We start from the raw sequence: 13,436 nt of genomic DNA on the forward strand, positions 1-13,436 counted from the left end.
TTATGATTGGCTAGTAGCAATTAACCTGGCAGCTGATTAGGTTATGAAATGCCTTGCAATTTAATAAACAAGATGCATGCCTTAACAGTACAAGCTTGAGAACCATTCCCAACAGTTAGTACTATGGCTAAACTTGCTTAAAAACCGTATCATCACAGCAGCAAGGTTGTAGAAAAGGCACAGTGCTGCTTACAGGTGATAATCCCACAGGCTTTTGCAACATCCCAAACAGCTAAGAGATTGTTAAAAACACAAAAACATTTATTATACTTTACTTCATAGTGGCTGCTGTCTGTTGATGCAGAAAGACTAAAGGCCAATCTTAACACCAAGCAGCATTTCACTTTGTGCACAATAAACAAGCTATTTCCTTTTAACCCTATGGATCAGTATCACCATCAATAGTCAAAACTAAAGTGTCTTCTGTATAAGGATAAAATTCTTCTAATTCCTAACTACAAATAAATAAATAAATACCCCTCCCCCCCCCCCACACACACACTTTGCAAGTATATTGGTTGATGCCATTATAGAAAACTAGAAAATCTGTGACATAATTTTGTTCCTCATATATGTGTGTGTGTATATAAATATATATATAATCTATTTACATGGATATTAAGCTTGCAGATCATCTGAGTTATAAACAGAAAATCCTGGAAAAAAAGTTGTTGGAAAACCTCTACATTCACAAAAGGAATCCAGACCTTGAAACAAAACCTTCTTCACAGTTAGAAAAATGTGATTAAGAACTGAAGAGGAGAGAGCTGAAAGCCTTCAGTCTAATGAAATACATACATTTCAGCCTACAAAAGATATTTTCTATGGATTAGGAAACAGAAGTGAAAGTGACTTTAAAGCTGTTGTTACAAACATATGTTTAACAACATCATAAGCAGCTCTTTATCAACTCTACAGTAGGAAAAAACTGTCCAGCTGGAAGGCAGTGGAAACTTCCCCTCCCTACTTGCTGCAACCAAGATTAGACTACCATTCCATGAAGCCTTTTTAAAATATTAAACAGCATATCTCCTAGCTAAAACATTTTCAAACACTGATAAATAAAGCTGCTCTGTTTTTACAACCCAACTATAAAATTGGGACAAACTCTTCTGGCATGTACTAAAGGTCATGCAAGAGCGGTTACCACAATTTCAAGTAAATACACTGCAGCACAATGGAAATCAAGTTATAAAGAGAGGCAAGTTTAAGTTAACTAAAGCACTTTGAAAGTTATGACAAGAAGTACTTAGAGCAAAACCTGTGTTTTGCACAAGAAAAAATGGGCATAGCTATTTGACAGATGTATGCTCTGTATTTGATATTGCATATGCAGTACCAACAAGTTTATATTCACCATATGGAGCACAGAGCATATGGGGAACCTACACAAGTAATTCTTTACGCATTACACTTAGACACTCTTAACAGCAAGTAATTTGTTTTCCCCAATGTCAGTCAATGCATATTAAAGGACATCTGATGGAAACCATAAAAAAAATAAAATAAGCTTGCTCTCTTTAGTTTCCATTTTTCTTCTGGAAATTGTTTCATCAGAAAGTGGCTGACAATACTATCACATACAGAAGAGAATAGCTACTAAGATTTTGCTTATTCAGATGTCAGTGATAAAGTCTGCAAGTTAGTCCAGCTGAGCTTCCCATCTGCGATCCCTATATATCTTTGATTCTTTATAAGAAATTTCAGTACAGCAGTCTCAAAAGTTATTTCTTTCCCACTGAAAACTGAAACTTGCTCTTAAATTTACCCTGCCATAGAGGAGACCTCTTGCTCAGCTGGAAAGCAGAAATAAGTGAACTTCCCACTGTTCGGTAGAAAAAGTTCTTGATGGTGGGTTTTACCTCTGCTGGCTTGCCAACACCAACGATAATCAACTTGCCATCCTCCAAGCCAACAAGGATGTGGCTATACTCTTTAGTGACAGAAATGCAATGAATTGGCAGTCGCATGGCTAATGGGGAGATGCTCAGATTCAGGCTGAAATGAACAAGAGACAAAGTACATTATGTATGTTTTTTTCATATTGAAAAGAATCACATTGCAGTTGAGATCACAGATCATAGGACGTGCTATAAAAGAGTTTCTCAAAGATCCAGTTTGCAATTCTGATTATTATGAACTTTTACAGAAAGCTCAAATCAAAGCTCAGAATACAGCTTCAATAATAAGAAGGGACACAGCAGGTTAAGTCAGAAAATTAAGAGACTCTGACTGGAAGATCAGTAACATTAGTCCTACAACTGCCTAAGTGACAAAGATCACTCCCCATTCTGAGAACCAATGGAGCTCTACAGAGCAGTGCAGAACTATACAAGGTTTGATCATGATACCAAGTTATTGCTGAGCTCCCAATGACTAACCAGACACGGGGACAACCACAAGTTGCCTGCATTAGACACAGCTCTTTCTAAGTTTTGTCAGCAACAGGTCTACGGTTGGGATATATGTGTGGGAGGAAAGTAGACTGGTACAACTTCTCATTTTTCATTCTCCCACCTTAGTTCCCCTTAGGTGTTTTTTGTTGTTGTTTTTTTTTCCTCTTCAGGAACACAGAAAAAAAGCAATTGCTACCACCTATAGCACCAAGCAGAATCAATATTACAACAGCCATTTCTAAATGAACCTCTCTATTTGCATCTCAATCAATTCATTGGTTGCACATTACCTGTAGAGATCCCGTATGGAAAGAAATCCCTGTAAGCTGCCCATCACAATATACTCTCCCGTCACACACATATCTGACACTTCTTCCTTCAGAGTCTCAGAACTCAGATGCTTTCCATTGACAGAATAGAGATGTAATGCATTCTTATCCTGAATAAATCAAAAATAAATATATCACAGAGGACTGGTTGGCTTAAAAATTTATTATCTGTATATTTAGTTCACCGATAAGAGTCGACTTGGACAGTAACCTACAGATAATATCGCTGACAACAGCTTGCTTGTTGAGTGATATGAGAACTGAGCCCATGTCTTACATGTACGTATACCTGGTCCTGTATGGAAAGTTTTGAAGTTACTTTTCATTACCTCTTGAGGTAACATAACAACATCCTACCTATCAATGTAATCAATTCGAAATTTTCTGGAAACATCCATGGACTTAATGGACAGGTGTTTTTATCTTTTGGTGTTTTTTTGTTAAGGAAGAAGGAAAGAGCCCTCTTATCTTCAGCCCCCTCACCTCACCCTGAATTGAAAAGCAGAAGGAAACAAGTTTATTTTGTCAAACTACAGCTGGAAGCACTTCTTGGACAAGGCAACAAATTCTTGATGGATTGAAGACACGGCTAACATGACCTTCTGAAGTTCTTCCAGCCTGGCAACACCTTGGTGTTTCATCTCTCCCCAGTCTTCCCAATGCAGCTAGAATACCTATATCCAATAAATTTGTCTTACAGGAAAATTCCCATTCTCACAGAAATCATAACAGTTCTACACTTAGAACAACTACACAGCCACTCAATAGACAGAGTAAGCTATATAGCAAACCTTATAGGTGTCTCTCCAATCCAAAACTAAGAAACGTTGGTGTAGTCCCTGAGCATCTTGCATCTACAACTTACTTCTCCCCTTATGAACCTCTGTTTTTGTGAGTAGTGGAACTTGCAAAACTCCTAGTTTTGCATTTCAACACAGGTCTCACAGGATGATTAATTAGTGCATGCCTGGGCATCTGCCTTGCAGGTGTTTGGAGATTCTTGTGAAACATACAGGAGCACAGTATGTCTGTGATTTACCTTATCATCAAATTACACTAAAATTGGCTAGCAAAACTTAAAACAAACAAACAAACAAAAAACATGTCATGATCAAAAAAGCCTCATTTTTTAAGGAAATAATGAGGGTAAAATCATGCACATTTATGATTAAAACCTTCAGCAAAAGAAACAGAGGTATTCCGTGAAGCTAAGTACCTTAAGAGTGGTCTTTCCTTCTATGCTGGTGTGAACAACTATATGGCCTTCCCAGGACACAGCCAGATTGGGAACAGTCAGCAGGAGGGAACTCTCACAAGGTGGTCGCAAAGTTCTCATGTATTGACCTTTCCGAATAGTGCGCATAATAACTGTCCCATCCTGCAGAGACCAAATTTAGATAAGTTTTTGGCAACAACCTCTGAAGTAAGTTACCGTAACAGATACAATGAGTATTTAAATAGAAATGAATTATTTTTAAAGTACTTAAAATCTTAACTGGAGATTAGGACTTCTGAGCTTTAGGAACCCTGCATGAGGAATCCTTCCCCCTCAAGGCCATGTACTATAGGCATATGTAAAAACAAATGCAAACAGAGCAAGGGGGCAGGATAGACAACAAATCAGCCGTTTTAGAGGCCACATTTATGACTGGGCATTATGTGCATTACAGAGTTCAGAAGCCTGACAGTGCAGTACAGAAATGCAGAGCTTGAGTAAGCTGCAAAGAGCCTTCAAGGTTAAGCAAGCAGGGAAGGAGCTGTCACAGAATTGTTTCTGTGAGAAGGTTAAGTTCTCCAAATAAGTCCATACACTTAAAAGCTCATCTGTACAAACTAGCACAACATGGGTAGCTGAGGCCTATGCTGTGTAGAGCACTGTTTGAGACAGATTGATTTAAGTAGGCAGCAAGGGAGATGGCACATATGTTCTTGATGTGCAAGGCTGAAGAAAAAACAATGTGAAATAGTCACATTTTTGGTATTATTCTTCAAACGTGCTCTACCATTTTATCGAAGAAATGGCAAAGAAGGGAAAAGTATTAAAATTCTTACCTTGGATCCTGACACTGCCATGTCCAGTTCAGTGCTGATGCCAACACTCGTAACTTCATCAGTGTGCCCATAAAGGATCTGTAATGGCTTAGGTGCCAGGCCGACAGGCACTCCTCCCTGAGAGTAACAAAAAGTGCAATGACACATTCTCTTGCAGCTGAAGGACAAACAAAAATAAGTTTCTGGTATCTTCAGCATTAGTTGTGCGATATGTATATTTGACATAGGCCAAAACCAAAAGCACAACTCACCCATTCCAATTTCAATTTATTCTTTTATGTCAGCAGTCTTATTTACTGAAATCAAGGAATGAATGCACATACAGGTACTATGTGGATGTGAACGACAGAATTACTTAGTTGATTTCTTTCTAGCTATTTAGATGACTGTGTGTGCAACTACCACAGCAAGCAGTCCTAACAGGAGTCATTTGTCCATCCACCTATTTTTTCTTTGTCCATGTGTCTGGGCTTATTCAATTCTTACAGCTTACCACAGAATTAAGCACTGCCTTCATAGGTTTCATATTCCTTGAGATTAGCTATTTTTTTGCTTAAAAATGAAAGTAACTGTTCTATTTTCTAGGGGAAAAGCAAGTAAATAATACTTCTAAGTGACTGCTGCTAGTATGATATAAAATAGAAATCTTGCAATAATGCCCATTAAAAATAGTAAGCTAACTGCTCACATGACTGCAGGATGTCAAAACAATTTAATACTTTCGTTCCAGTAAGCATACTCTAAGCATATAAAGACATTCTCAGACCAGTTCTGAGGCAAGATCTGTGCTTACAGAAAAGGAGTTCTGCAGAGAACTCTGCAGTCTAGTTTGTGTGTTAGAAATCTGCCAACCAAGTCCTGAAATCCTGAAGCATACAGGAAATGCAGAACAAGTGTCAGATTAAAGAGCTGGGAAAGAAGAGACAATACAGGGCAGAGAAGTAGAACAGAAGTTGCAGTCTGCAGAACATTACTGTCACTTTGTAAAGACCAAGATAAAACTCTCATGAGAAGAATTTACAATACATAAAACATCACATATATCCACTAAATAAAAAAGTAATTAAAAATACTAAAGCAAAACAATTCTAAACGGTAATCATCTCCAGAGAAGGACTCATCATTCAACTCACTCTGAAAAGATAAACTATGAAGTTTCTAACACTTATTCTGTCTTGAGGAAAAAAAAAAAATAAATCTGTTTTAAGCACTTAGGTCTTGCCTTTTTGATGATGCACTATTTTGTACAAAGTACAGAATATGTCTTGAAAAAAACTATAAATACTCTCATCATAAAAGACAGCTAACTTTTCACAGCATGCATCCACTAAACACAGTTATGTACCACATATGGTTTAATGTGCTAACTTCAGGTTCAGTGGTAAGAACATGGTGACATGACCAAATGTCCTGTCCATAACATGTAACAGGTCCATTCTGCAATTAATGCTATTTGTACTTGCATGAAGCAGCAGAAATGAACTTTTAAAATGCATAACAATAGAGATACCTCACAGTGAGTGTAAGCACACACATGCATCACACAACCTCTTTCACAGGGTGAAAACAATATCAAAGAATTCTAAAATGCCTATGTAAATTCATGTAACATATTAGTGATATCTTTGCTAACTCCTGGTTACCATGCATCAGTACTTCCCACAGAGAAAATACAATGTTAAAATGCAACTATTACAGTTAACAGCAGCCTAGAAATGTAAAAATCCCTAACTATAAGCATTGCTTTAGCCTTTGTTCTAATTCCTGTAGTCTCAAGCAGTGTTTCTGTTCTCCCATTCTTCTGTCTGTACAATAGGGATGATATTAGCCTATCCTGAAAATAACCTGTGGAATCTTTGATAGTGCCTTTAAATAGAGCAAAGTAACCTCAAAGAACGATCAGCGTTACTGTACTTTAGCTATATAGTAACTCATGTATGTAGTAAATATTTCAAACATAGAAGATAATGGGACTAACAAAATTACTAAGTTAATCAGGTTTTATGGGCTATTTTTCCCTGCAAAGCTGGCAGAAAGGAAATCAATAAACCATCACAGCAAAACAATGAAACAAAAGAAGCATGCAGAAACAGCTTCTCAGAGTATGCCTAAACAACATACCTGCTGAACTATTTGCCATATGATACAGGTAGTATCTCTGGAGCCTGAAATTAAATGGATTCCACAGTAATCTATTGCCAAGCAGGTCACAATATCTAGACAAAGAAAGGATAACAAGAAGTTGATATAGTTTAAGACTAATTTCTCCACAATTTGACAAAAAGCACACAAGATGTCAACAATGTATCCTCTTTTACAGCCAGCATGAAGCATTCTGCTGCAATAAGGACTGATGAGATTGTATCAACCAATGACACCATTACACAACCAGATGTACCAGCATGATTTAAACATGTTTGTTACCTAAAAAAGGAAGTCTTATTTTGAAACTATATTAAACCATCACTACAATTACTAAAAAGCCATACTCAAATATATGTGTATAATTACTGTTTAAGTATTCCTCTGTTGTTACATTGCCATTCTTTTATGACCACTATGCCTACCAGCCCAGGTGCACTGAGTATAATTTGATCAAGAAGGACAAAAGTCACGGTGCAATACATAGAATCGTAGAAACATTAAGGTTGGAAAAGACCTCAAAGAACACCTGGTCCAACCGTCCCCCTACCACCAATATTACTCACTAAACCACGTCCCTACGCAACACATCCAACCTTTCCTTAAACACCCTCAGGGACAGTGACTCCATCACCTCCCTGGGCTACCTGTTCCAATGCCTGACTACTCCTGAGAAAAAAAATCTCCTATTTTCCAACATAAAACCTTTTATTTCACTATAGAGGTACTAACCCATGTGCCTGATGTGCTGTCCGATCAGCTTTCCTTTTGTAAGAGATGTCACTCTGATGCTATTGTCCCAGTGTCCTCCACTAAAGAGGAGTTTTGCATCATGCGATACTGCAAACAACTTAGAGGTGATCTCCAGCCCAGGTGCAAAAGGACCACTCATGGTGCGCTGTGTTCTGTAGGCAAATGATGAGCAGTTGAAATTAAACTCAGTTCAAATCAAGTTATCTTGCACCTCTTATATCCTTCAAAAGTAATAAGTTCTATCTTTAGAAGAAGTTATACATAAATAAAGGTGAAATTTTGCCCCCCGATATCCATGGCAAAACTGTCACTGCCATCAGTGGAAACCAGATTTCACCTTACATCTTTTCAGTCATTTAATTCTGTACAGATAACTCATGTCCCTAGCAAATATTGGAATATTAAAGAAAAAAAGAATTTTCTCAAAAATCAAATACAAAAGTGCCGTGCTTTCACTACAGTTTAAGAATGTGCAAAGAATATTCATCTCAGATTTCAAGATGAGTTTTTATGATACGGTAACTAGAAAAAATAGAATTAGAAATAGCTCTAAGAATTGAGAACCCTGAAATGCTACTTAGAGGACTTTTTACTCGAACATTAGTATTGTTGAACATTAGAAGATATATTCTTAGCTGAAAACTTGGCCAATGAAAACAGTATAGTCCATTGATTATCAGACAATTACTGTATTTTGTTACCACAGATGCATTTATCTGTACCTATCGCCACCATTTGCTTACTTGGGATTTGTCACTGTGGTATCTCTGATGAATGTAAAATAGTTGGAGATGTTTTTATCATAAGGTAGCCAACCATGGGTTCCAATAATGCAATTCAGACTTGCTGTTACCTGAAAAAGTTTCATAGAATTAAAATCGGTGAAACCCAGAGACTTATTTTCTGATATTGGAGCTTACATCAGGAAAAAAAAAACAAAAAACAAAAAAGCACAGACTTCTTGAGAGTTCACCACTAAGAAAAAAAAAAGGAACACCCCACACCCTTGCACATTAAAACAAAGTCCAGCTCAGATAAGTAGCTTCAACAAGGAAGGATCAAAAAAGCAAATCTACTTTCCTTTGCAAAGATTATAATCCACATGTGGTACTTATTACCAAGTAAAAATACTGCATGTTGTAGACAGGTCAAAGAAAGCTGATTTGTAAGAAGAAAAAGACAAAAACAACCAACCAATGCCCTCCAATCCCAAACATTTAATTACGATTCTATCATTTAAGTTTTTTCTTCTCTTTGAAATAGTCACCAGTAATAGTTAACATATTAAAATAGGTAGTTTTAAAAAAAATTTGTACTACAGCTCTGTTTCTGAGAAAGCAAGGAAGAAGTTGAAATATTCAAGATTATTTTCATCATATATTTAGAAAAAATACAATGAGAATTTTAGATGTTTTCAGATTCCAAGCGACAAACATACTACATGAAGCCAGGACAATGAATTTGACCTACAAAATATGAACATCAGAAAGTATTATTTCCTAAAAAACACAGATATTATTGCACAGGGGCCATTATGCAGACCATGCATATAGACATAAATATGCCAACACTACCCTCCTTTCATCATTTGGACATATGCCATAGTATCAGAGCCTGTATTAGGCAGTGCGAAGTTTAATTTTAGGAACAGTATAAGCCTTTGGAGTGTGCACATGCCAGATATGGCACAGTTTAAGATATGGATTGGAAAATAATGATAAATGTAATGGTGTCATTAATAACTAACCCTGTTGTTTTAAAGCCGGACTGCTTTACATTAGGAGATTGATTGCTATTATGGAAGTGGATCAGGTAGACAACTTACAATACACCTCACCACTACTTACTCTCATGTCTCATAAGCACTTAAATGCCATTCAACAAATCTGTCTGACTTCTCCAGAAGACCAAGTTTTAACTGATAGCTGATGTTCATCATAGGTAAAGGAACACATTTCAACAGGAACAGTTAGAAAGTATTTCTCTACAAACTTTGTATGAAAAAAAAAAAAAAAAAAAAACTTTGTATAAAAAAATGCACCTATTTGTTTTGACTGCTGTCAGTCTCCAAGTTTAATATTAACACGTGTAACTCACCAAGATCTCTGGGCTTCCCTGGGACATAAAGGAACGTGACTGATTCCTGGGGACAACAGCTTTGACAATGGGGACACCATCACTGATTCCCTAAGAGAAATGACATGATTTTGGTCTAATTATAAACAAGAGCTGAGGGACAAATACAGAACCTGTAAAGAGTAAGACCCAAAGCCTCTGGAATCAATACCAGACCCGTAACGTACTCTTGGACATGATACACATGCTCAGTTCATACAGGTATAGAGCATAACAAATACCAGAGCTTAAACCCTGGCTCTGTCCCAAATCAGTGAATTTAGCTACCAAACTCAGTGAGCCTCCAGATATCACCAGTGTTGTTCTTAGTTTTCATGGAGTGCTGGCTAACTCAATACTTAAACAAGGTGCCAGCAGATACAAATATATCAACTTTTACAAAGCTAACTAAAAAGGCAGACAAAAATTGTATTTAAAAATATTTCCTTCAAACAGGAAGTAAGTTTGTTTTCATCTAGGTTACTGCTTTTTGTTTCAAGTAGATCACAAGTTTCAGATTAGACTTTAGACAATCTTGAATAATGTGTCTACCTCTATGAAGAATGACTTCAGTTCAGTGAGGTGCTGGAAGAGATTCAGAGTAGAGGTATCACTTCTAGTTAGTTTTTGCACTACCTCTTCTGCCGACAGCCTTTGAGGATGGGGCTCCTAGAAGACATTTGAAGGAGTATCAAATTAGACAATCAAATTAGAGAAATCTACCAATTCTTCAAGTCATACATGGTACTCAGAATCTTATTGACAATCAACAGGAAAACAGACAAGCACCTAATTCACTTCCTGAAAGAATACTAATTTCTGTGAAAATGCTATGCTAAATTTCCGTCAATGTGACCCTTATACATGTTGATGTGGCAAAGACTTAACTTTCTTAAAATTACAAACCATTATCTTTTACAAGTCCTTTGTAATTCAGTTGGATTTAACCTCAAAGATCTGACTGAGAAGGAACAAACAGCATTACCTTTAACAGCTGACAGGGAGTCTGCCCAAAATTGTTTATCATTCCTTCTAAAGCTTTCCTTTCTTTTTCGTCTGTTAAAGCATCCAAATCCACAGCCCCTGGATCACAACAAGAAAGATGAAGGGTAGAAAAAAAGAAACATAAACTAAACAATATATTGAGCAAAGACATGGCAAACAAATGTAACAAAACAAATTAATTGCAGCATTCTCAGCCTTTCCCCCAAGAAAGCCTCCAAACAATGCCTCCACATAAAATACAATCTGAAAACTCTACTCTGCATGTGGAGTTCTAAGTATATCTGCCAGTGCAAGAGTTGCAGGGCTTTGTCTTGCCACATGGATTTAATATACTTCATGTATGCAGTACACTGCACACAAAAGCCACCCAAAACTCAATTTTGGTATTAATAGACTGCGTCTTCAACGTATTTATTATTTATTTATACATTTTTCCTTGACCCCAATCCATGAGAAACCCCTTCACACAAATGTTTTTAGTCAAGCGAACGAAGAGCTAACAACAACAACAAAAAGTCCCCATCACATTTAGAAACAAAACACAAGCACTTGAAATAGTCCCCTCTTTTAAAACCTTTATTAACATTTTAGGTTCACAACTTCTGATCAAAGCATCAAATATTCTAGGTGTCTGATAACAAATTATAAGTTATGCTGCCACATTTCAGCCATAATTCTCTTGCTTTACCATATGCTACTATGTGGCATGATCACAAATCAAGTCCTCTGTAGCTTATACTGAAACCCCACAATTCTGATGACAATGACAGAAAAGCATACTGCTTTGTACCTTCATAAGTACAATAATAGAACACATTGAGTGCTTCCACTGCAGCTGGTCCCCTCTGCTTGTAGCCAAAAATCAAATCTATCCATTCATGAAGATGAGCAGAAACATACTCAGATTCCTGGAAGAAAAAAACACTCTTGTAATGTGAAAAGTCTGCTCCCTTCTTGAAGTATTTACTATTTTCTGTGAAAAAGATTTAATTCCTAAACTAAGAGTATTTACAAACTAGGTATATACTAGCATATAGAGCAGAAGCATTAGAATATATATATATGCATTAAGTGCACTAACTGCCATGTAAGATGGAACTTTAATACAGCAAAGCAGCACATCTAAGATGTCAAAGCCCTGTCACCCAAAAACACCTAATTCTGCATTTTATCTCCTCAGGCAGCAAACTCCCAAATCATTAGCATCCTCAGGCTTTATTTTTTTCCTTCCTTTCAAGCATTTTATTTACATGAACAGGACTTTAAAGTGAAAATTCTAGTGATACTTGTAGCATCAAATTCAACACCAACTCCAGTTCAAACGTAGTCCAAGTATTTTATATTTGAGCCACAGTGACAATGTGTAGATATACTTTCTTTATCATTATTTCAGATGCATAACCATCATCTTACCAGAGCCTTCCTATGTTTACAAATGAAGTCTTCTGGAGAGTGGGCCCATTTGGGGAGAACAACATCATTCACCACTTCTTTGGATATTTGAAGCTGACCCAAGTTAAAACCTAATGAATAATTTGGAGAATTTTGTTACTACAAAATACTTAAAAATAAAATAAAATAAAATAAAATAAATCTCTATTTCTTTATAGAGATTAAAAGGGTTCTTTCTCAATGCATGGGAAGGATATTGAAAAATTCTTTATATAAATCTACAATAACCCTACTACTGATGTAGGAGACTAAGTTCTGCTATGAATCTTTAAAATGTTAAGTGAAACGTAAGTTAACCAAAGCACTCAAATGATTTAAAAGCTGCAGTGCCAATCTCAAAAGTAACATTAATCATTTTCACACCTAACTTTAAACATATCTGCACTTGCTTTATTTTACCAGGATTAAGAGTCCAAAATATTTAAAAGAGAGTATTTGTTCACAGCTATGAAGTTACTTAGAGGTTTAAGTTACTGCAGAATCAAGGCTTTTAAGCCTTAAATCCCACCAGCTTTCATTAGAATAACTCTAAATATTTAAATAACTTTTGAAAGCATGACTTAGGTGTTTCAAATTTTTATAACTTAGAACTCCAGTAGACTGTAGCTACCAGACAAAATTATCAGCAGCATAAACACACAAATCTATTTTTAAATCATCTAGTAGGGAGAACAATTCTCCTATGCACTAAATGTGAGGAAAAAAATAGCTAGGAGTCCTATACTAGAATGCAATGTTGTCTTTCTAGTCAACATTACATGTTACTGAAACAGCTTATTCTCCGCATGCACACATCCTTCTTCTGATGGGTACTGGAATCTTACATAGCTCTAAAATCAAGTGACTTAACATTGCATTGGTAGGTAACAATAAAAAGCAGCAAATACACCAATTGCCTGGAACAAGTATGAGACCTCACTTTTGAAGATGTCCAGACTATCACGCAACAAAACCAATAAAACAAATACTAATTAATCTCCACTAACTTCCACTATCTGCTCAGTATGAACTCTTTTGTTAACTTTCTCATTTTTAAATACCCTAATGAGTACTTCTGATCTTTTACATTAGGCAGACAACACTATTTTAGCCATCCTTAAGATCCCAATCTTAAGTTTTAAACAACGTTCAGGCTGCTGCCTAATGCAACTGGTGTCTCACTAAACAGTTTGAAGCCAGTGTGATGACTGAA

The 13,436-nt window shown here is 36.4% G+C and overlaps 1 protein-coding gene across 8 annotated transcripts in view; it reads right to left on the minus strand.

Moving 5' to 3' along the window:
- NBEAL1 (neurobeachin like 1) overlaps positions 1-13,436 on the minus strand; it is an 84,562-nt gene that overhangs the window by 6,946 nt on the left and 64,180 nt on the right. For 4 of the 8 annotated variants that reach the window (XM_082763872.1, XM_082763871.1, XM_082763873.1 and 1 more), the window contains 12 exons: positions 12,206-12,315; positions 11,583-11,700; positions 10,773-10,870; positions 10,340-10,456; positions 9,770-9,859; positions 8,416-8,525; positions 7,652-7,824; positions 6,899-6,993; positions 4,778-4,894; positions 3,942-4,103; positions 2,687-2,835; positions 1,169-1,998 (listed from right to left, as the gene is read on the minus strand). In XM_082763872.1, coding sequence (XP_082619998.1) covers positions 1,725-1,998; positions 2,687-2,835; positions 3,942-4,103; positions 4,778-4,894; positions 6,899-6,993; positions 7,652-7,824; positions 8,416-8,525; positions 9,770-9,859; positions 10,340-10,456; positions 10,773-10,870; positions 11,583-11,700; positions 12,206-12,315 — 1,613 coding nt within the window. In that variant the 3' untranslated portion in view covers positions 1,169-1,724. Of the gene's footprint in view, positions 1-1,168; positions 1,999-2,686; positions 2,836-3,941; positions 4,104-4,777; positions 4,935-6,898; positions 6,994-7,651; positions 7,825-8,415; positions 8,526-9,769; positions 9,860-10,339; positions 10,457-10,772; positions 10,871-11,582; positions 11,701-12,205; positions 12,316-13,436 lie in introns of those variants that run through there. The other 4 variants (XM_082763875.1, XM_082763874.1, XM_082763876.1 and 1 more) reach the window with 2 other exon arrangements.

Source organism: Aythya marila (assembly GCF_965140915.1).
Source record: "Aythya marila genome assembly, chromosome: 6".
In the NCBI taxonomy this organism is placed as follows: Eukaryota; Metazoa; Chordata; class Aves; order Anseriformes; family Anatidae; genus Aythya; species Aythya marila.